Below are 22041 nucleotides of genomic sequence, written 5' to 3' on the forward strand. Positions count from 1 at the left end.
CACCTCAAAATTCATATTTTGAAATCCTACCCCCCAAAGTGATGGCAGTAGGAGGTGGGGCCTTTGGGAGGTGACTGGATCATGAGGGTAGAGCCCTCATGAATAGGATTTGTGCTCATAAAAAAGGTTCAAGAGAGTACCCCTTCCACCCTTTGAGGATACAGTAAAAAGATGGCCATCTAAGAACCAGGAAGCCCTCACCAGATACTGAATCTGGGAGTGTTATGATCCTGGGCTTCCCAAGAATTATAACACTTGAAAAATAAATGTTTTTTGTTTATAAACCACCTAGTCTTATAGTATTTTGTTATAACAGTCTCAACAGACTAAGATCCAACGATATGCTCTCAACCACTTTGGACTCAAAGAAATAAACAGATTCAAAGTAAAAGGATGGAAACAGGTGTACCATGTAAACAGCAACTTTTAGACAGGTGGAATGGGCTCTATCAGTATTAGACAAAATAGACTTTAAAGCAAAAAAAGAAAAAGTCTGTAGAAACAATGAGGGACATTTCATTGACAAAAGGGTTAATTCATCAGTAAGATATACTGACTATAAATACACATATACTTAATAACGGGACCACAAGGCTCATTAAGCAAAAACTAACAGAAAGGAGAAATTAACAATTCAACAGTAATAGTTCAACACTTAAAATCCCAGTCTTGATAGAACAACTAGACAAAAATCAGCAAGGATACAGAAGGCTTGAATAACATCATCAACCAACGCATCCACAGACCACTCTAACAAACAGGAACAGAATGTGCACATTCTTCTCAAACACATGGAACCTTCTCCAAGAAAGACCACATGCCAGGCCACAAATAAACCTCAATAAATTTACAAGAAGTGAAATCACACAAAACGTCTCAGACCACAGTGGAATTCAATTAAAAATTAACAACAACAAAACTAAGTCATGAGGATATAATGTACAACATGGGGACTATGGTTAATAATACTGTATTGTATATTTGAAAGTTGTTAAGAAAGTAAATCTTAAAAGTTGTCATCACACACAAAAAAATCTGTAACTATGTGAGTGATGGATGTTACCTATACTTACTGTGGTGATCATTTCGTATAGAATCCTTATGTTGTATATCTGAAACTAATATAATATTATATGTCAATTATATCTCAATAAAAGAAGAAAATCTTTGAAATTTAAAAATACATGGAAATTAAACAATTCACACTTTCAAAAGAAGTGAATCAATCATACCAGAAATTAGAAAATACTTCTGAGCTTAATGAAAAGAAAATCACAACATACCAAAATTTATGAGGTGCAGCTAACGCAGTGCTTAGAATAAAATTTAAAACTAAACACCTATACTAGAAGACATCTCAAATCAATAACCTAACCATGTACCTTAAGAAATTAGAAAAAGAAGCACAAACTATGTCCAAAACAAAGAGAAGAAATAGAAAATAAGATTATAGTGAAAATAAATGAAATAGAATATAGAAAACCTATGGAGAATACTGATGAAACCAAAAGTTGGTTCCTTGAAAAGATCAACAAAATTTACAAGTATCTAGGTAGACTGAACAAAAAAAGAAAAGAAAGAAAGAAAGAAAACACTCAAATTACTAAAATGAGGAATGAAAGACGGGTCATCACTAACAATATTACAGAAATTTTAAACAGTGTAATAGAATACTATGAACAAATGTATGGCAACAAATTAGATAAATAAAATATACAAATTCCTAGAAAAACAGAAGTTACCAAAACAGACTCATAAAAAAAAAAAATAGAAAATCTCAACAGACTTATAACAAGGAAAAATCTGAATTTCTAACTGGAAAACTTCACAGATACACACACACACACACACACACACACACACACACACACACACACACACACCCCAACAATGAATGACCAAATGGATCCACTGGTGAATTTTATCAAACATTTAAACAAGAATTAATACCAATCCTTCAAAACCTCTTCCGGAAAACAAAGGAAGAGACAACACTTTTCACCTCATTCTACAAGGCTATTATTAGCCTCATTCCAAAGCCAGACAAAGACAACATAAGAAAATAGCAAGCTATTTTCCCTTCTGAATACAAACATAGATGTCCTCAATAAAATCCTAGCAAACTGAAACCAGTAACATATAAATGGGATCATAAATCAGAATCAAGTGAGATTTATCCCAGGAATGCAAAGTTGGTTTAAAATCTAAAAATCAATTTATGTAATACATTATATTAATAAAGGATACAAATTACATGATATAAATGCAGGAAAAGCATTTGACAAAACCCAACACACATTCATCATAAAAAGCTTCCCACAAATTAAGAACAGAAGGGAATCTCCTCAACATGAAAAAGGGCATGTCTTAGTCTGTTCAGGCTATAACAAAATATCACAGACTCAGCAGCTTATAAACAACAAACATTTATTTCTCACGGTTCTGGAGGCTGGGAAGTCCAAGGTCAGGGTGCTGGCCAACATGGTCAGGCTCTGGTGAAGGCCCTCTTCTGGGTTGCAGACTGCCGACTCCTCACAGTGTCCTCACGTGGTAGAAGGCACCAGGAAGCTCTGTGAGGTCTCTTTTATAAAAAGAGCACTAATCCCGTTCATGAGGGCTCCACCCTCATGACTTAAGCATCCCCCTCAACGGCCCCACCTCCAAACACCATCACATTGGGTATTAGGATTTCAACATATGAATTTTGGGGAGACATTGTACAAACATTCAAACCATAGCAGGGCATCTATAAAAAACCTGTAACTAACATCATACTTAATGGTGAAATACTGAATGCTTTCCCTCTGATAGTGGGAACAAAACAAAGATTTCCACTCTCACCACTTCCATTATACATTGTACATTCCAGCCAGCACAATTAGGCCAGGGGAAAAAATTAAAGGCCTCCAGCTGAAAAGGAAGCAGTAAAGCCATCTTTGTTTGCAAATGACATGATCTTGTATATACAAAATTCCAAGCAATCTACTAAAAATTTCTAAAACAGGACAAACAGGGTCACAGTATATAAATCAGGGTCAACATATATAAATAAATGGGATTTCTACACACTAGTAATGAACCATCTAAAACTAAAATTAAGAAAACACTTCCACTCACAACAGCATCAAAAAGAAAATACTTGGGAATAAATTTAACAATAAATGTCCAAGACACACTGAAAGCTACAAAACACTGTTGAAAGAAATTGAATAAGACCTAAATAAATGGAAAGATATATTCATGAATCAGAAGATTTAATTTGTTAAGACAGCAATACTCCCCAAATTGGTCTACAGATTTAACACATCCTCCATCAAAATCCTTGTTGGCTGTTTTGCTCAAAATGACCAACTGATTCTAAAACTCAGTTGAAAATGCAAGGAACCCAGAACAACCAAAACAATCTTGAAAAGGGACTTCCCTGGCAGCCCAGTGGTTAAGACTCCATGCTTCCACTGCAGGCAGCATGGGTGTGATCCCTGGTCGGGGAACTAACATCCTGCATGCCGCACAGTGCAGCCAGAAAATTTTTTTTTAAAAATCTTGAAAAATATTATGAAGTGGGAAGACTCACATTTCCCAATTTCAAAACTTACCACCAAGTTGCAATAATACAGTGTACAGCATACAGTGGTACTGACATAAAAAGAGACATATAGATCAATGGACTAGAATTCCAAATCCAGAAATAAACACTTATATTAATGCCAACTGATTTTCAACAAAGGTACCAAGAAAAATTTGTACCTCTTCAACAAATGTTGCTGGGACAACTGCATATTCACAAACAAAAATATAAATTTGGATGCCTATCTCATGCCACACCGAAAATTAATTCAAAATGGATAAAATACCTAAATCTAAGAGCTAGAACTATAAAACCCTTAGACGAAAACACACAAGTAAATCATCATGACCTCAGATTAGGCAATAGTTCCTTAGATATGACAACAAAAGCACAACAACAAAAGAAAAATAGATAAATGGGATTTGATCAAAGTGAAAAAAACTTTCGTGCTTCAAAGGACACCATCAAGAAAGTGAAAAGCTGAGTGAGAGAAAATATTTCCAAATCACATATCTAATAAGGACCTGTATCCAGAACATATAAAGAACTCTTACAACTCAACAATAAAAAGATAAACACCACAATTTTTAAACAATTTTTAAAAGGATCTAAACAGACATTTCTCCAAAGAATATATACAAATGACCAATAGGCATATAAAAAGACATTCAATGTCATTAGGAAATATGTACCAAAACCACAATGAGATTATCATTTCACACCCACTAGGACAACTATGGAAAGAAGGAAGGAAGGGAAGGAGGGACGAAAAGTAAGTATTGATAAGGATATGGAGTCACCGATATGTTTATTTCCTAAGGAGAATTCACTTGAAAGGTGAGAATTCAGACTAAACAGCTTACAGAGTGATCTGACATAAAATCAAGAATTCCAATTAGGACTTCCCTGGTGGCACAGTGGTTAAGAATCCGCCTGCCAAATGCAGGGGGCATGGGTTCGAGCCCTGGTGTGGGAAGATCCCACATGCCGCGGAGCAACTAAGCCCGTGTGCCACAACTACTGCCTGTGCTCTAGAGCCCACGAGCCACAACTACTGAGCCCATGTGCTGCAACTACTGAAGCCCACGTGCCTAGAGCCTGTGCTCTGCAACAAGAGAAGCCCACACACCACAACGAAGAGTAGCCCCTGCTCACTGCAACTAGAGAAAGCCCGTGCACAGCATAAAAGACCCAATGCAGCCAAAAATAAAATAAAAAATAAATAAACTTATAAAAAAAAAACTCCAATTAGTCTTCTCATTTGTGCAAACTCCCAATAATTGTAATTTTTACTTTGTTACTGTCACTTTTTATTCATTCACTATTCTAAAAAAGATAATACCCTTTTGCAAAATAACAACTTTTTAAGCATTTACTGATGTCCAATACTAAAATTTAGCTCCAATTTCCTGCTGGTAATAATTGTAATTTGAATCTCATAGATATTTAATTCCAGCATATCCATTATTCATTAATACTATGACTTTAAGACCAGAGTTGCTAAATGGAGCACAAAAGATGAATCCAGCATCTTAAGGAGTCTATATATAACTCTTGCTTTATTAGCTAAAACTTTCAAGATGTTACAAACACACAAAAACAAGGAGTTAAGATGAATTAGAATCACAGAAAGAGCTTAGAAAGAACAGTAGAGGTCACTGAACTCAATCACTGTATTTTAAAAGTTGTGGAAATTTGAGAACCAAAAAGCTTAAATGAATCATTCATGGTCACACCATACATAGTATAAGCCCATCCTATATCACACACATACATGTATCTTACCTTTCTGCTGATGTCTTAGAAGTGACAGGACGCCCACGTACACCTTTTTTACTTTTATGGTCTACAGAGAGGACCTTATTTCTTAGGCTCCTTTTCCACTAAGAAAAAAAAATCGAATTTGGAATTTCAATAATAAATATAGCAATATGACAATTAAGAGGCACTTAAATTTTCTTTTTATTTAGAAATTCAAGATAAACAGCCAAAGTCCTAACAGTTCACAGAGGGGGAAAACTGCAATCTACAAAACACCTGGTATCTTTTGCTAATGACGATATAAAAGTCCAATAAATTACAGAAGAAAGACATTTATGGACTTCCCTGGCAGTCCAGTGGTTAAGACTCTACATTCCACTGCAAGTAGTGCAGGTTCAATCCCTGGCTGGGGAACTAAGAACCCACATGCCACGCAGCCAAAACACAAATAAATAAATAAAGGGTCTGGACTTAATTCGTTAAAAAAAAGAAAATAGGGCTCCCCTGGTGGTGCAGTGGTTGAGAGTCCGCCTGCCGATGCAGGGGACATGGGTTTGTGCCCCGGTCCGGGAAGATCCCACGTGCCGCGGAGCGGCTGGGCCCGTGAGCCATGGCCGCTGAGCCTGCGCGTCTGGAGCCTGTGCTCCACAACGGGAGAGGCCACAACTGTGAGAGGCCCGTGTACCGCAAAAAAAAAAAAGAAAAGAAAAAGAAAAAAGACATTTAAAAATGTAAAGGTAATTTTAGTCAGGAAATAGACATTTTAATACTCAAAAGCTTACATCACTATGAAAAATGGTGAATGTGTTTAAAGGAAATAAAAATAATTACATGCCAAGTTAAACAGAGTCTGTGATTCCAAAGTAACTGCATTTATAAACAATTGGAAGGGATTACAACTGATTCCCTATGAACTGCTGCATGGAAAAACTTTAGGGAAGAGTCAGATATCTTACTAACAGTGTTTAGATTTAATCCAGCTACAAAGAGAGTTAAAGTTGATTTAGTTAATATAGAAACAGGACTTCCCTGGTGGCGCAATGGTTAAGAATCCGCCTGCCAATGCAGGGAACACAGGTTCAATCCCTGGTCTGGGAAGATCCCACATGCCATGGAGCAACTAAGCCCATGCGCCACAACTACTGAGCCTGCACTCTAGAGCCTGCGAGCCACAACTACTGAGCCTGCACACACAACTACTGAAGCCCACACGTCCTAGAGCCTGCACACCACAACTACTGAGCCCTCATGCTGCAACTACTAAAGCCCATGTAACTAGAGCCTGTGCTCCACAACAAAAGAAGCCACCGCAATGAGAAGCCCACACATCACAACAAAGAGTAGTCCCCGCTCATCACAGCTAGACAAAGCCTGCACGCAGCAGAGACCCAATGCAGCCAAAATTTTAAAAATTTTAAATATATATATATATAAACAGTATGGGGACTTCCCTGGTGGCACAGTGGTTAAGAATCCGCCTGCCAATGCAGGGGACATGGGTTCGAGCCCTGGTTCAGGAAGATCCCACATGCCGCAGAGCAACTAAGCCCATGCACCACAATTACAGAGCCTGTGCTGTAGAGCCTGTGAGCCACAAATACTGAAGCCCACACGCCTAGAGCCTGTGCTCCGTAACAAGAGAAGCCACAGCAATGAGAAGCTTGCACACCTCAATGAAGAGCAGCCCCAGCTCACTGCAACTAGAAAGCCCGCATGCAACAACAAAGACCCAATGCAACCATAAATAAATAAATAAATTTATTTTTTAAAAGAGAAACAGAGTGAATCTGGGCAAATAAATTACTTAGCTTCTCTATGTGTTAGTTTCCTTACATAATAATGGTTACTATCTCACAAGGATATATGATGATTATATAGTTTAAAATACTGTCTTCCTTCCTAAATAGACATTTCTCCAAAGAAGACATACAAATGGCCAAAAAGCACCACAACAAAGAGCAGCCCTGCTCACCGCAACTAGAGAAAGCCCACGTGCAGCAACGAAGTCCCAACGCAGCCAAAAAAAAATAAATTATTTTTTTTTAAGAAGTCTACAAATAACAAATGCTGGAGAGGGTGTGGAGAAAAGGGAACCCTCCTAACACTATTGGTCGGAATGTAAATTGGTGTGGCCACTATGGATAACACTATGAAGGTTCCTTAAAAAAACTAAAAATAGAGTTGCCATATGATTAGCAATCCCTCTCCTGGGCATATATACAGAGAAAACTGTAATTCAAAAAAATACATGCACTCCAATGTTCACAGCAACACTATTTTACAATGCCAAAGACATGGAAGCAACCTAAATGTCTACTGACAGATGAATGGATAAAGAAGATGTGTGTGTATGTGTGTGGGTGTGTGGGTGTATATATATATATATATATATATATATATATATATATATAGTGGAATATTACTCAGCCATAAAAAAGAATAATGCCATTTGCAGCAACATGGATGGACCCAGAGATTATATTAAGTGAAGTAAGTCAGAAAGAGAAAGACAAATACCATATGATATCACTTATATGTGGAATCTAAAATATGACACAAATGAACTTATTTATGAAACAGAAACAGACTCAAAGATATAGAAAACAAACTTATGGTTACCAAAGAGGAAAGGGGGTAGAGGAGGGATAAATCAGAAGTTTGGGATTAGCAGAAACAAACTAATACATATAAAATAAACAACAGGGTCCTACTGTATAGCACAGACAACTATATTCAATATCCTGTAATAAACCATAATGGAAAAGAATATGTATACATATGTATAACTGAATCACTTTTCTGTACACCTGAAACTAACACAATGTAAATCAACTATAGCGAAAATATACTGTCTTCCTCAAAGAGATATCTGTACACCTATGTTCATAGCAGCATTTTTCACAATAGCTACAAGGTAGAAACAACTCAAGTGTCCCATCAATAACAACACCAATAATAATGAAATGTGTCATATACATACAATGAAATATTACTCGGCCTTAAAAAGTAAGGAAATTCTGACACACGCTACAACATGCATGAACTTTGACAACTATGAGATAATAAAAAATATTTATATTGGTCTCTGGCCCCAGTTCCTACACAGAGCTCCTAAAACCCTTGTAATTCCCTTGGTGATAGGAGCATCTTTTGCTGTAATATCTGGTTTTTAACCCCAATCCCTGACACAGGGCTCCTAAAACCCTCACAATTTCCTGGGTGATAGATTTGCCTTTTGTATTAATGAAGCGACTCTGGGTGAGATCCTGGATGGCTCCTGAATAGGGGCTAGTCACCAGAAAGACCAAGCCAATATTACAAGCTTGGAATTCTCATCTTTGCCCCACCATTCTCTAGAGAGGGGAGAGGGACTGGAAACAGAATTAATTATCCATCATGCCTATGTGAGCAAATCTCCATTACAATCTCAAAAATATTATATGAGGTTCAAAGAGCTTTCAGGTTGCTAAACACATCCATATACCCGGAAGGTGACATACCCCAACTCCACAGGGACAGAAGCTCCTGCACTCAGGACCCTACCAGACCTTGCCCTATGTATCTATTCATTTGGCTATTCATCTGTATCCTTTATCATGTCCTTAAATAAACTGGTAAATGTAAATAAGTGTTTCTCTGAGTTCTGTGAACTGCTCTAGCATAAATTAATCAAACCTGAGGAGACAGTCATGGGAATCTCAGATTTATAGCCAGGTGGTTAGAAGCACAGGTGACAACCTGGAATTGTGATTGGCATCTGAAGTGGGGTGGGAGCAGTCTTGGGACTGAGCCCACAACCTGTGAGATCTGAAACCATCTCCAGGTAGACAGTGTCGGAATTGAGATAAATTGTAGGACACCCAGCTCATGTCCCAGAGGATTGCTTGGTGGGGGAAAACCCACAAACATATGGCGTGAGAAGTGTTGTGAAAATGATAGTAGTATGAGAGTAAAGGAGAAACACGGGAGGAAGATGCGTTTTTCCTAACGCAATGACATTAGGTTAAGTGAAATAAGCCAGTAACAAAAAGACAAATACTCTATGATTCAAGTTATAGGAAGTATCTAGAGTACACAGAGATAGAAAACAGTAGAATTTTGGTTGCCAGGGGATGGGAGAGGGGGAAATGGAGAGTTATTGTTTAATGGGTAAAGTGTTGTGGTTTTGCAAGATGTAAAGAATTCTGGAGATAGACGGTGGTGATGGTTGCACAACAATGCAAATATACTAAATGCCAGTGAACTGTACCATTAAATATGGTTAAGATGATAAATTTTATGCTATGTGTGTTTTACCATAATTGGAAATACATTTTAAAAAGTAAAAAAAAAAAAATTTAAGTAATGGAAAACAAAATAAAACACTGTCTTAACCATGATAGCCCTCAATAAACACTGTCATTTTTATTCTCCAGGCATTATTATCTCATTATCACCACAGCCCTACATGGTATAAAACTCATCACTTTATAAGTGGGAAGTGAAGCTCTGAGAATAAACTTCACCAGTTAACCCAAGTCTGCCTGACATAAAAGCCTATGCTCCTTCCAATGCTGTAATTCTAAATTACACAAATTCTCAGAAATCCTTCCTATCAAGATATCAACCTAAACACATTGCCACTCCCATTTCACTACAAAATGTAAATGTATCAATATAACTAGATTAAAAATACATTTTTCCTCCATTTTCAGTATCACTGTCTTAGTTCTGCCTCTTACTTCTGACCTGGACTCTTGCAATGTTCTCCTAATGGGATTCCCTGCAAATGGTCTCTTCCCGCCCCCAGTCCAGCAGCCACTCCACTCCGTCATGAAAGTTAAATCTTTCAAAAATGCAAATCTGATGTCATTCTCTTGCTTAAATTCCTAAGTATTCCCCACTACCTAAGGAGAAAAAAAAAAAAGAACTGAGATCTCTTTCTCGCTTCTGCTTCCCATGAATCTTCTATTCCAACAACACTAAACTATATGTAGTTCCCTGAAAGTGCATGCCATTCAGATCCTTTGACATCTTTCTGTACATGTTTCCTCTTACTAGAATGTGCTTTGCCCTCCCCAATTCTCCTTGTCCATTAAGTTCCAGATCAACACCACCTATGAAGCCTTCCTCACTCTCTAGAAAAGTAAATCAGTATCTCTGCTCTAACACTATTTTACATACCTCTATTACTGATAACAGTTCTCACAATGAATTACATTATTTGTTTACATCAAACTGCAACCAGGACTGGGAATAATTTAGCTCACAAGCTAGACTCTCAGAACTACTGGTTAACTAGTTTTCCACAACTGTTTCACTAATCTCACAGCAAATGCAGCTTTCACATTTTTTGTTTCCAAAATTTTTTCTACCCTACTAATAACGTTGTAATTAGGTTTTACCTATATTTGCAAAATGATGAGTACTAGTCTTTGAGTTTCATATTCTGTACAGAAAAGAAACATAATTCCCACCAAAGAGGGGGGAAAAGAATGAGAAGTTTTAAACTATTACAAAAAATGAAACAAACACAATGAGACAAAATGAAGATACCTTTAATAGGAGAGGAGGGGAATTGATTAAAATTTTATTAACTCTAAATAACAGTAAGATGTTTCAATGCCCATCTCCAATCCTACCACAGCCAAGGGTAATCTGGAGTGTATCTACAGACATTATCAAAGGAAAACAAAAATTCACTTAGACTTTTTTTTTTTTTGCGGTACGCGGGCCTCTCACTGTTGTGGCCTCTCCCGTTGCGGAGCACAGGCTCCAGACGCACAGGGTCAGTGGCCATGGCTCACGGGCCTAGCCGCTCCGCGGCATGTGGGATCCTCCCGGACCGGGGCACGAATCTGTGTCCCCTGCATCGGCAGGCAGACTCTCAACCACTGCGCCACCAGGGAAGCCCCACTTAGACTTTGATAAATTGTTTCTTATATTTAATATCACACTAGAATGTTTTTTCTTTCCAAAGTTGGATTAGAATTGCAGCCTGAATAATAATTTGTATTTTTCAGAGATACAATTTTTCACTTAGTCTATGAACCTATATACATGCTATCTCTGAAAAAAAATCAGATTAACAAAGAATTCTCCCACAGTCTGATTATGAATGAGAATTTATTCATATACATATTTTGAAAGCTATCTGATCACAATAGGAAGGCTGAAATAGTATGAATAATTGTAATTTAAATATGAAAAAACTTACAGAAGAATAAAAGACTTTGCTTAGAGACAAGACCAAATCATTTAGTTACCTGATTTTGAAGCTCTCATTCTAGCAGGGACATCAAAATAAAATACTATGATAATTAAAACCAAATGTTCGATAGGAACTTGACTAAAATTTTTCTTGGACAAATCAACTCTACGCCCATGCTAAGTGGTGCAGTGTTCACTGTCTTAACTGAGTACTTCCTTACATACTAAAAATGAACCAAATCTGCATCCTGAAGAAAATATCAGCTTTGCTTACAACTACTTATCCATGTCACAGCCTACTGTAATAAAGATGGATGATGACTTTCCAACCAATTGAGATTATTGGTCAGGATTTAACTTTTATATCAGAATTTCAATTCTATTGACTCTTCATCTAATTTCCAAATTAGCAACATGTAATGTCAACAGTGAAAACACTTATCAGAAAACATAAGCTGAAATTATTTGGTAACCAACATCTACTGAACAGCTGGATAAATTGGTGAGGTGGGGGGAGAGAGGCTATCTGGGGAATCCTGTATTCTCTTCAACAAGTTTTCCCTGATGGTAACACCTTGCATAACTGCACAGCAATATCATCACCAGGAAAGTGACATTGAAACAATCCATGACCTTATTAAGATTTCACCTGTTTTACATGCACATACTTGTGTGTGTGTGTTTGTATGCGTGCATTTAGTCCTAAGTGATTTTATCACATGTGCTCATCTCTGTGACTACAACCAAACTCAAGATATAGAACAGTTGTGTTGTAAAGATCCTTTCTGCTATCCTTTTATAAACACATCTGCCACCCTCCCCTTCCACTAACCCCCTACCCTACAGGATCAAATCATTTAGTTACCTAATTTTGAAGCTCTCATTCGAGCAGGGATTTCCTAGAGTTTTCCTAGACATTCAAATGAACATTTAAGAAGAAAATAAAGTGAATTCTATACAACCTATTCCATTAACTAGAAATAAACAATTCCCAATTCAATCTATAAAGCAAACATTATACTGATACCAAATCAATATAATGAAAGTACAAGAAAACTAAAGACCAATATCCCTGATAAGTACAGACAAAAATACTCAACAAAAATCAGCAGATCAAAACCAGCAATATATAAAAAGAATAATACAGCATGACTAATTAGGGTTTATTCTAGGACAGAATGGTGGTTTAATATTTGAAAATCAAATCAATCTACGATTTAAAAAAGAAAAAAGACCCTACTCTACATTGTATACAATAAACTCACTTTAAATACAAAGACACAAACATTAAAAGTAAAGGGATGGGGCTTCCCTGGTGGCACAGTGGTTGGGAGTCCGCCTGCCAATGCAGCGGACGCGGGTTCGTGCCCCGGTCTGGGAAGATCCCACATGCCGCGGAGTCGCTGGGCCCGTGAAACATGGCCGCTGAGCCTGCGCGTCCGGAGCCTGTGCTCCGCAACGGGAGAGGCCACAACAGTGAGAGGCCCGTGTACCGCAAAAACAAACAAACAAACAAAAAAAAAAAGTAAAGGGATGAAGAAAGATACACCATTCTAAGAGATCAAAAGACAGAGTAGCTATATTAATTTCAGACTGAGATTTCAGAGGAAAAAACAGTATCAAATTTGGGGATACAGGGATAAAGAGGAATATTACATAATGATAGAGGGGTCAATTTGCCAAAAAAAACATAATAATCCTTAATGTATATATGCCTAACACCAAAATACATAAGGCAAAAACTGATAGAAATATTGATACAAGGACAAATAGACATATCTACAATTATAGTTGAAGACTTCAACATCCCTCTATCAGAAACAGATCCAGCAGGCAGAAAATCAGTAAGGAAATAATTGAACTGAAAAACACCATCAGTCAACTAAATCTAATTAACATTTATAGAATACTTCATCTAAAACAGAAGAATACACATTCTTCTCAAGCGCACATGCTTAGAGGGAAATTTATAGCATTGAATGCATATATTAAAAGAGGAGATAATTCTAAAATCAATAATGCAAACTTCCAGCTCTAGAAATTAAAAAAAGAAGGACAAATTTATTCCAAAGTAAGCAGAAGAAAAGAAAGAAAGAAATAAAAGAGCAGAAATCAATGAAATTGAAAAAAAAATTAATGAAATTGAAAACAAGAAATCAACAGAGGGCTTCCCTGGTGGCGCAGTGGTTGAGAGTCCGCCTGCCGATGCAGGGGACACGGGTTCGTGCCCCGGTCCAGGAAGATCCCACATGCCGCAGAGCATCTGGGCCCGTGAGCCATGGCCGCTGAGCCTGCGTGTCCAGAGCCTGTGCTCCGCAACAGGAGAGGCCACAACAGTGAGAGGCCCGCGTACCGCAAAAAAAAAAAAAAAAAAAAAAAGAAAGAAAAGAAATCAACAGAGAAAATCAACCAAATCAAAGGTTGGTTCTTTGAAAAAAAATCAATAAAATTGATAAACCTCTACCCAGGTAAACTAAGAAAAAAAATAGAAGAGACAGATTACTAATATCAAAAATGAAAGAGGGGCAATCAGTACTGGTCCAATGGACATTATATAGAACTAATACAGAAATGCTATGAACAACTCAATGCCCACAAATGTGAAAACTTAGATGAAAATGGACGAATACCTTGAAAGATACAATTGATCAAAAATTATGTAATCTGAATAGGTCCATATCTATTAAAGATATTGAATCAATTGAATCAATATTTAATACCTTCCAAAACAGAAAGGACTAGGCCCAGTTTGGTTCATCAGTGAATTCTACCAAACATTTAAGGAATCAATTATACAAATTCTCTATAATTTCTTTCACAAAACAGAAGTAGAGGAACACTTCTAAACTCATTCTATGAGGCCAGCCTTTCTATTTTTCCTTTTGTTTGTTTATTTATTTATTTATTTATTTATTTATTTGGCTGCATCGGGTCTTAGTTGCAGCATGCAGGATCTTTGTTGTTGGCATGTGGAATCCTTGGTTGCAGTGCACGGGTTCTTCATTACGGCACACAGGCTTCTCTCTAGTTGTGGCGCTCGGGCTCCAGAGTATGCAGGCTCAGTAGCTGTGGTGCGTGGGCTCTCTAGTTGTGGCACACTGGCTCTAGAGCGCACGGGCTCAGTAGTTGCAGCACACGGGCTTACTTGCCCCACGGCATGCAGGATCTAGTTCCCTGACCAGGGATCAAAACCACGTCCCCTGCACTGGAAGGTAGATTCTTAACCACCAGACCACCAGGGAAGTCCCAAGGCCAGCTTTAATACCAAAACCAGAAAAATACATTACAGAAAAAGAAAACTACACAATATCTCTTATGAACATAGTTGCAAATAATCTCAACAGAATCAAATCCAACAAAGTATAAAAAGAATCATATATCATAAACAAGTGAGACTTATTTCAAATAAGCAATGATGGTTAGGTATTTGAAAAATCCATTAATGTCAACAAGCTAAAGAAATATGAAATGGTCATATCAATAGATGTGGAAAAAGCATCTGACAAAACCCAAAAGCCATTTATGATTTTTTTTAACTCTCAGAAAACTAGGAATAGAGGGGAATATTTTTAATTTAATTAAGAATATCTACAACAAACCTACAGCCAACATCATACTTAATGGCAAGAAACCATATGCTTTGATGCTAAGATTGAGAACAAGCAAGAATGCTCCCTCTCATCACTCCTATTCACCCTCATACAGGAAGTCCTAGATAATGCAATGAGACAAGAAAAGGAAATAAAAGGGATACAGATTGGGAAGGAAAAAATAAAACCTTTATTTGAGATGACATAATTGTCTATGTAGGAAATCCCAGAGATGAATTTGAAAAAAAAGAAAAAAGAAAAAACTTCCTTGAACTAATAAGCAATTATAGCAACAGTGCAGGAAACAAGATGAATATACAAAAATTAATTGCTTTCTTACATGAAGGTAAAGAAATATTAGAATTTGAAATTAAAAACACAATACCACTTACATTAGCACTGAAAAAATTAAATACTTATGTACAAATCTTTAAAAATGTGTAAAATCTATACGAAAAGAACTATAAAACTCCAATTTAAATCAAAGATTTAAATAAATAGATATTCCATGCACATGAATAGGAAGACTCAATACTGTCAAGATGTCAGTTCTTCCCAACTTGATCTACAGAATCACCACAACTCCAATCAGTATCACAGCAAGTTATTTTGTGGATTTCGACAGACTGATTTGAAATTTTAAATAGAAAGATGAAAGACCCAGAATAGCCAATACAATATTAAAGAACAAGCTCAGAGAACTGATACTCCCACCTTAAAGACTTACTATAAAGCTACAGTAACCAAGACAGCATGGTATGGACAAATAGACAAATAGATCAATAGAACAGAATAGATAGCTGAGAAAAGGATCCACACAATGTAATCAATTAATTTCTAACAAAGGAACAATGGCAATTCAATGGAGAAAGGCTAATCTTCAACAAATGACACTAAAAGAACTGGCCACTCGTGTATGAAGAAATAAACAGACACAAATCTTATACCTTTCACAAAAATTAACTGAAAATGGATCACAGATCTAAATGTAAATTGCAAAACTATAAAATTCCTAAAAGATAACTAAGAGATAATCTAGGTGACCTTCAGTTGAACAATTACTTCTTAGATATAATACCTAAAGCACAATCCATGAAGGGAAAATTGAAATTTGGGCTTCATTAAAATTAAAACTGCTCTGTGAAAGATGCTGTTAAAAGAATGAAAAGTAAAGACACAGACTAGAAAAAACTCTTTGCAAAATACATATGTGATAAAGGACTGGTATCCAAAATATACAATAACTCTTAAAACTAAAAAACAAGAAAACAAACAATTTAAAAAATGAGGGAATTCCCTGGTGATCCACTGGTTAGGACTCGATGCTTTCACCGTTGTGGGCCCGGGTTCAATCCCTGGTTGGGGAACTAAGATCCCACAAGCCAAAAAGAAAAAATGAGCCAAAAATGGGAACACACACTTCACCAAAGAAGATATACAGATGACAAATATGCATATGAAAAGAAGCTCACCAAAACATGTCATCAGGGAATTACAAGGTAAAACAAAGAGATACTACGACATACCTATTAGAATGGCTAAAACCCAAAACACTGACTACCCCAAATGTTGGCCAGGATGTAGAATAACAGGAAATCTCATTAGTTGCTGGTGGAAATGCAAAATGGTACAACCATTTTGGAAGATGCTTTGGCAATTTCTAACAAAACTAAACATACTCTTAACAAAAAATCTAGCAACTGCACTCCTTAGTATTTACCCAAATAAGCTGGAAACTTCTGTCCACACAAAAATCTGCACATTAATGTTTAGTGCAGCTTTATTCATAATTGTGAAAACTTTAAAGTAACCAAGATGTCTTTCAATAGATGATAAAGAAACTGTGGTACACCCACATAATGGAGTATCATTCAGCAATAAAAACAAATGACATTGAGGGAGTCTGTGCATGTGTAGGGGCAGGGGATGTATGGGACCTGACTGTATTTTCTGCTCAATTGTGTTGTGAACCTAAAGTTACTCTAAAAAATAAGTCTTTCTAAAAACAATAAAATTTTTTTTAAAGAACCGAGCTATCAAGCCACAAAAAGACACTTTGATAAACATAAAAGCATACAGCTAAGTGAAAGAAGCCAATCTGAAAAGGCTGTATGATTCCAAGTATATGACAATATGATTTAAAAGAATATATATGGGGACTTCTGTGATGGCACAGTCATTAAGAATCCACCTGCCAATGCAGGGGACACAGGGTCGAGCCTGGGTCTGGGAAGATCCCACGTGCCGCAGAGCAACTAAGCCCATGCGCTACAAATACTGAGCCTGTGCTCTACAGCCCACGAGCCACAACTACTGAAGCCCGTGCACCTAGAACCCATACTCACAAGAGAAGCCACCACAATGAGAAGCCCACGCACCACAATGAAGAGTAGCCCCCGCTCGCCACAGCTAAAAGAAAGCCCGAGCGTAGCAACAAAGACCCAACACAGCCAAAAATAAATAAATAAATAAAAATTTAAAACTATGGAGCTTTTCACACAGATGGCGTCAAAGGCGAAGAAAGAAGCTCCTGCACCTCCCAAAGCCAAAGCAAAAGCAAAAGCTTTGAAGGCCAAGAAAGCACTGTTGAAAGGCATCCACAGCCACAAAGAAAAGGTCTGGATGTCACCTACCTTCCAACGGCCCAAAACACTGCAGCTCAAGAGGCAACACAAATATCCTCAGAAGAGCACCCCTAGAAGAAACAAGCTTGACCACTATGCCATCATCAAGTTCTCCCTCACCACCAAGTCAGCCATGAAGAAAATAGAAAACAACAACACACTGGTGTTCATTGTGGATGGCAAGGCCAACAAACACCAAATTAAACAGGCTGTGAAGAAGCTCTGACGTTGACATGGCCCAATGGAAAGAAGAAGGCATATGTTCTACTGGCTCCTGACTATGATGCTTTGGAGTAGCCAACAGAATTAGGATCGTCTAAACTGAGTCCAGCTAGCTAATTCAAAATATAAAAGTTTTCACTGTAAATAAAAAAACTATAGAAATATTAAAAAGATCAGTGGAGCACAAGAAATTTTTTTTTTTTGCAGTACGCGGGCCTCTCACTGCTGTGGCCTCTCCCGTTGCAGAGCACAGGCTCAGGACGCACAGGCTCAGCGGCCATGGCTCACGGGCCCAGCCACTCCGCAGCATGTGGGATCTTCCCGGACTGGGGCATGAACCCGTGTCCCCTGCATCGGCAGGCGGATTCTTAACTACTGCGCCACCAAGGAAGTCCCTAGCTGTGTACTTTAAAAGCTGCTGCCTGGGGGTCTGGCTTCCAATCAGCCTGCATCTAGGTGCTAAGATCCTCCCCCTTGGGATACAGACAGGTCTTGTCACACTCAACTACTGGAAGCCACTATAAACAAAGAAGACTGCTTGGACAATCACAGAGGTCTAAGAAACAACCAAGAGTTAGGACAGGATTAAAGGATAAGGTTCAGGTCCTGTATAAGATCAGTCTTTCAAGACAGAGAGGTGGCTGTTTTATCTAATACATGGAAACTAACCAGAGAATGAAGGAAAATAAAGCAGAAAAATACATTACAAATGAAAGAACAAGATAAAAGCTCAGAAAGAAACACCTTACTGACTGGAAATAAGTGATCTACCTGATAAATAGTTCAAAAAATCAGTCATAAAGATGCTTACCAAAGTCAAAAGACCAATGCATAAACAAAATGAAAATTTCAACAAAAAGAAAGAAAATATAAGAAAGTACCAAACAAATCACAGAACTGAAGAATATTAATAATTGAACTGAAAAATTCAATAGAGAGATCAACAGTAAACTAGATGACGTGAAAGAAAGGATCAGTGAACTCGAAGACAGGGCAGTAGAATTCATCCAATCAAAGGATCATCCAATCAAAGGATCAAAAAAAGAATAAAAAGAGTGAGCATATACTAAGGGACTTATAAGACAACATAAAGGAGAACAATATTCACATAATAGGAGTACCAAAAAGAGAAGGGGGGGTAGAAAACTTATTTAAAGAAATACTGGTTGAGGGCTTCCCTGGTGGCGCAGTGGTTGAGAGTCCGCCTGCCGATGCAGGGGACTTGGGTTCGTGACCCATTCTGGGAAGATCCCACATGCCATGGAGCAGCTAGGCCTGTAAGCCATGGTTGCTGAGCCTGCACATCCGGAGCCTGTGCCCACAACAGGAGAGGCCCGCGTACCGCAAAAAAAAAAAAAAAGCATCTTGATTAGTTGCTAATAAAACTCTTTAAAAAAAAGAAGAAAAGGAAAAGAAATACTGGTTGAAAATTTCCCTAACCTGTGGAAAGAAACCAACATCCACAGTCAGGAAGCCCAGAAAGTTCCAAATTAGATGCATCTATAGAGAGCCACACCAAGGCACATTATAATTAAATTGTAAAATGTTAAAGACGAGGAGACAATCTAAAAAGCAACAAGAGAAAAAACAACTTCTTATATACAAGGGAACCCCCATAAGACTATCAGCAGATTTTTCAGCAGAAACTTTACAGGCCAGAAGGGAGTGTCTCAATATATTCAAAGTGCTGAAAGAAAAAAAAACTGCCAACCAAGGACACTCTACCCAGCAAAGTTGTCCTCCAGGACTGAAAGAGAGGTAAAGAGCTCCAGACAAGCAAAAGGTAAAGTTCCAGAGAAGCACCACTAGACCTGCCACACATGAAATGTTGAAGGGCTTTCCTTCAGCCAAAAAAGGAACTAATTAGTTACAAGAAAACATATGAAAGTATAAATCAGAGTGGAAATAAGTGACTAGAGACTGAAGAGATAATAGGAAAGATCAATGAAACTAAGCTGTTTTTTGAAAAGACAACCCAAAAATGGCCTTTAGCTAGGCACAAGAAAAAAGGAGAGAGAACTCACAAAACAAAAACATCAAAAATTAGAGAGGAGATATTACTACTGATCACAGAACTATAAAAGATCATAAGAGACTACTATGAATTATATGCCAACAAATTGGACAACCTATAAGAAATGAATAAATTTCTAGAAACATAACCTACTAAGACTGAATCATGAAAAAAGAGAAAATATGAACAGAACAATTACTAGTAACAAGACTGAATCAGTAATCAAAAACCTCCCAACAAACAAAAGTCCAGGACCAGATGGAGTCCCTGATGAAGCCTATCAAACATTTAGAGAAGAATTATTACTAATCCTTCTCAAACTCTTCCAAAAAACAGAGGAGAAGGAAACACTCCCGAACTCATTTTATGAGGCCATCATTACCCTAATACCAAAACCAGACAAGGACACTACAAGAGAATTACAGGTCAATATCCTTGATGAACACAGATGCAAAAATCCTCAACAAAATATTAGCAAACTAAATTCAACAATACATTAAAAGGTTCATACATCATGAACAAGTCAGATTTATTCCAGGGATGCAAAAATGCTTCAACATCCACAAATCAATCTATGTGATACATCACATTCATCAAATGAATGATGAAATCATAACATCATATCAATAGATGCAGAAAAAGCATTTGGCAAAATTCAACATCCATTCACCATAAAAACTCTCAACAAGGCAGGTATAGAGGGAATGTACCTCAATTATGTATGACAGGACATGTATAACAGGCCCACAGCTCATGTCATACTCAACAGTAAAAAGCTGAAAGCTTTTCCTCTAAGATCAGGAACAAAACAAAGATGGCCACTCTCACCACTTTTATTCAACAGAGTACTAGAAGTCCTAGCCAGAGCAATTAGGCAAGAAAAAGAAATAAAAAGTATCCAAATTCGAAAAAAAGTAAAACTGTCTCTATTTGCAGATGACAAGATATCATACATAGAAAACCCTAAAGATCACACCAAAAAAACTGTTACAACTAATCAACAAATTCAGTACAGTTGCAGGATACAAAATCAACATACAAAAAAACAATTGCATTTCTACACACTTACAATAAACTACCTGAAAGAGAAATTAAGAAAACAATCCCATTTACAACTGCAGTAAAAAGAATAAAATATCTAGGCATAAACAACCCATACACTGAAAACTGTAAGACACTGATGAAAGCAATTGAAGAGATACAAATAAATGGCAACATATGCCATACTCATGGACTGGAAAAATTAATAATGATAAAATGGCCATACTACCCAAAGCAACTTACAGATTCATGCAATCCCTATCAACATTCCAACAGTATTTTTCACAGAAATGGAAAAAACAATCTTAAAATTTGTTTGGAACCACAAAAGACCCTGAATAGTCAAAGTAATCTTATGAAGAACAAAGCTGAAGACACCACACGTCCTGATTTCAAACTATATTACAAAGCTATAGTAATCAAAACAGTATGGTACTGCCATAAAAACACAAAAATAGATCAACTGAACAGACTAGAGAGCCCAGAAATAAATCTACACATATATGGTCAATTAATTTATGATAAATAACACTAGAATATACAGTTGGGAAAAGACAGTCTCTTCAATAAATTATGCTGGGAAAACTGAACAGTCATATGCAAAAGAATGCAACAGGATGACTACCTTACACCATACACAAAAATCAATTCAAAATGGACTGACTGACTTGAACATAAAACCTGAAACTATAGAACTCCTAAAAGATAACATAAAGGGTAAGTTCCTTGATATCAGTGTCTTAACAATGATTTTTTGGATTTGACACCTAGGCAAAGGCAATAAAAACAAAATAAATAAGTGAGACTACATCAACCTAAAAATGTCTGCACAGCAAAGGAAACCATCAACAATATGAAAAACCAATCTACAGAATTGGAGAAATTATTTCTGAAACATATAACTGATAGGAGGCTAACATCCAAAATATATAAAAAACTCATACAACTCAATAGCAAAAACAAAAGATCTAATTTTAAAATCGACAGATCTGAATAGAAATTTTTCCAAAGAAGACATACATATGGCCAACA

General features: G+C 37.1%; 1 protein-coding gene and 1 pseudogene across 4 annotated transcripts in view; one reads left to right on the forward strand and one right to left on the reverse strand.

Annotated features, from left to right (window-relative positions):
- SENP7 (SUMO specific peptidase 7) overlaps nt 1-22041 on the reverse strand; it is a 155489-nt gene that overhangs the window by 96750 nt on the left and 36698 nt on the right. For all 4 annotated transcript variants that reach the window (XM_007445540.1, XM_007445539.1, XM_007445538.1 and 1 more), the window contains one exon: nt 5354-5451. In XM_007445540.1, the coding sequence (XP_007445602.1) occupies nt 5354-5451 (98 nt within the window). The remainder of the gene's footprint in view (nt 1-5353; nt 5452-22041) is intronic.
- LOC103077391 (60S ribosomal protein L23a pseudogene) lies at nt 17611-18071 on the forward strand (annotated as a pseudogene).

This window comes from Lipotes vexillifer, unplaced genomic scaffold, assembly GCF_000442215.2.
Source record: "Lipotes vexillifer unplaced genomic scaffold, Lipotes_vexillifer_v1.1 scaffold1016, whole genome shotgun sequence".
Lineage (NCBI taxonomy): Eukaryota > Metazoa > Chordata > Mammalia > Artiodactyla > Lipotidae > Lipotes > Lipotes vexillifer.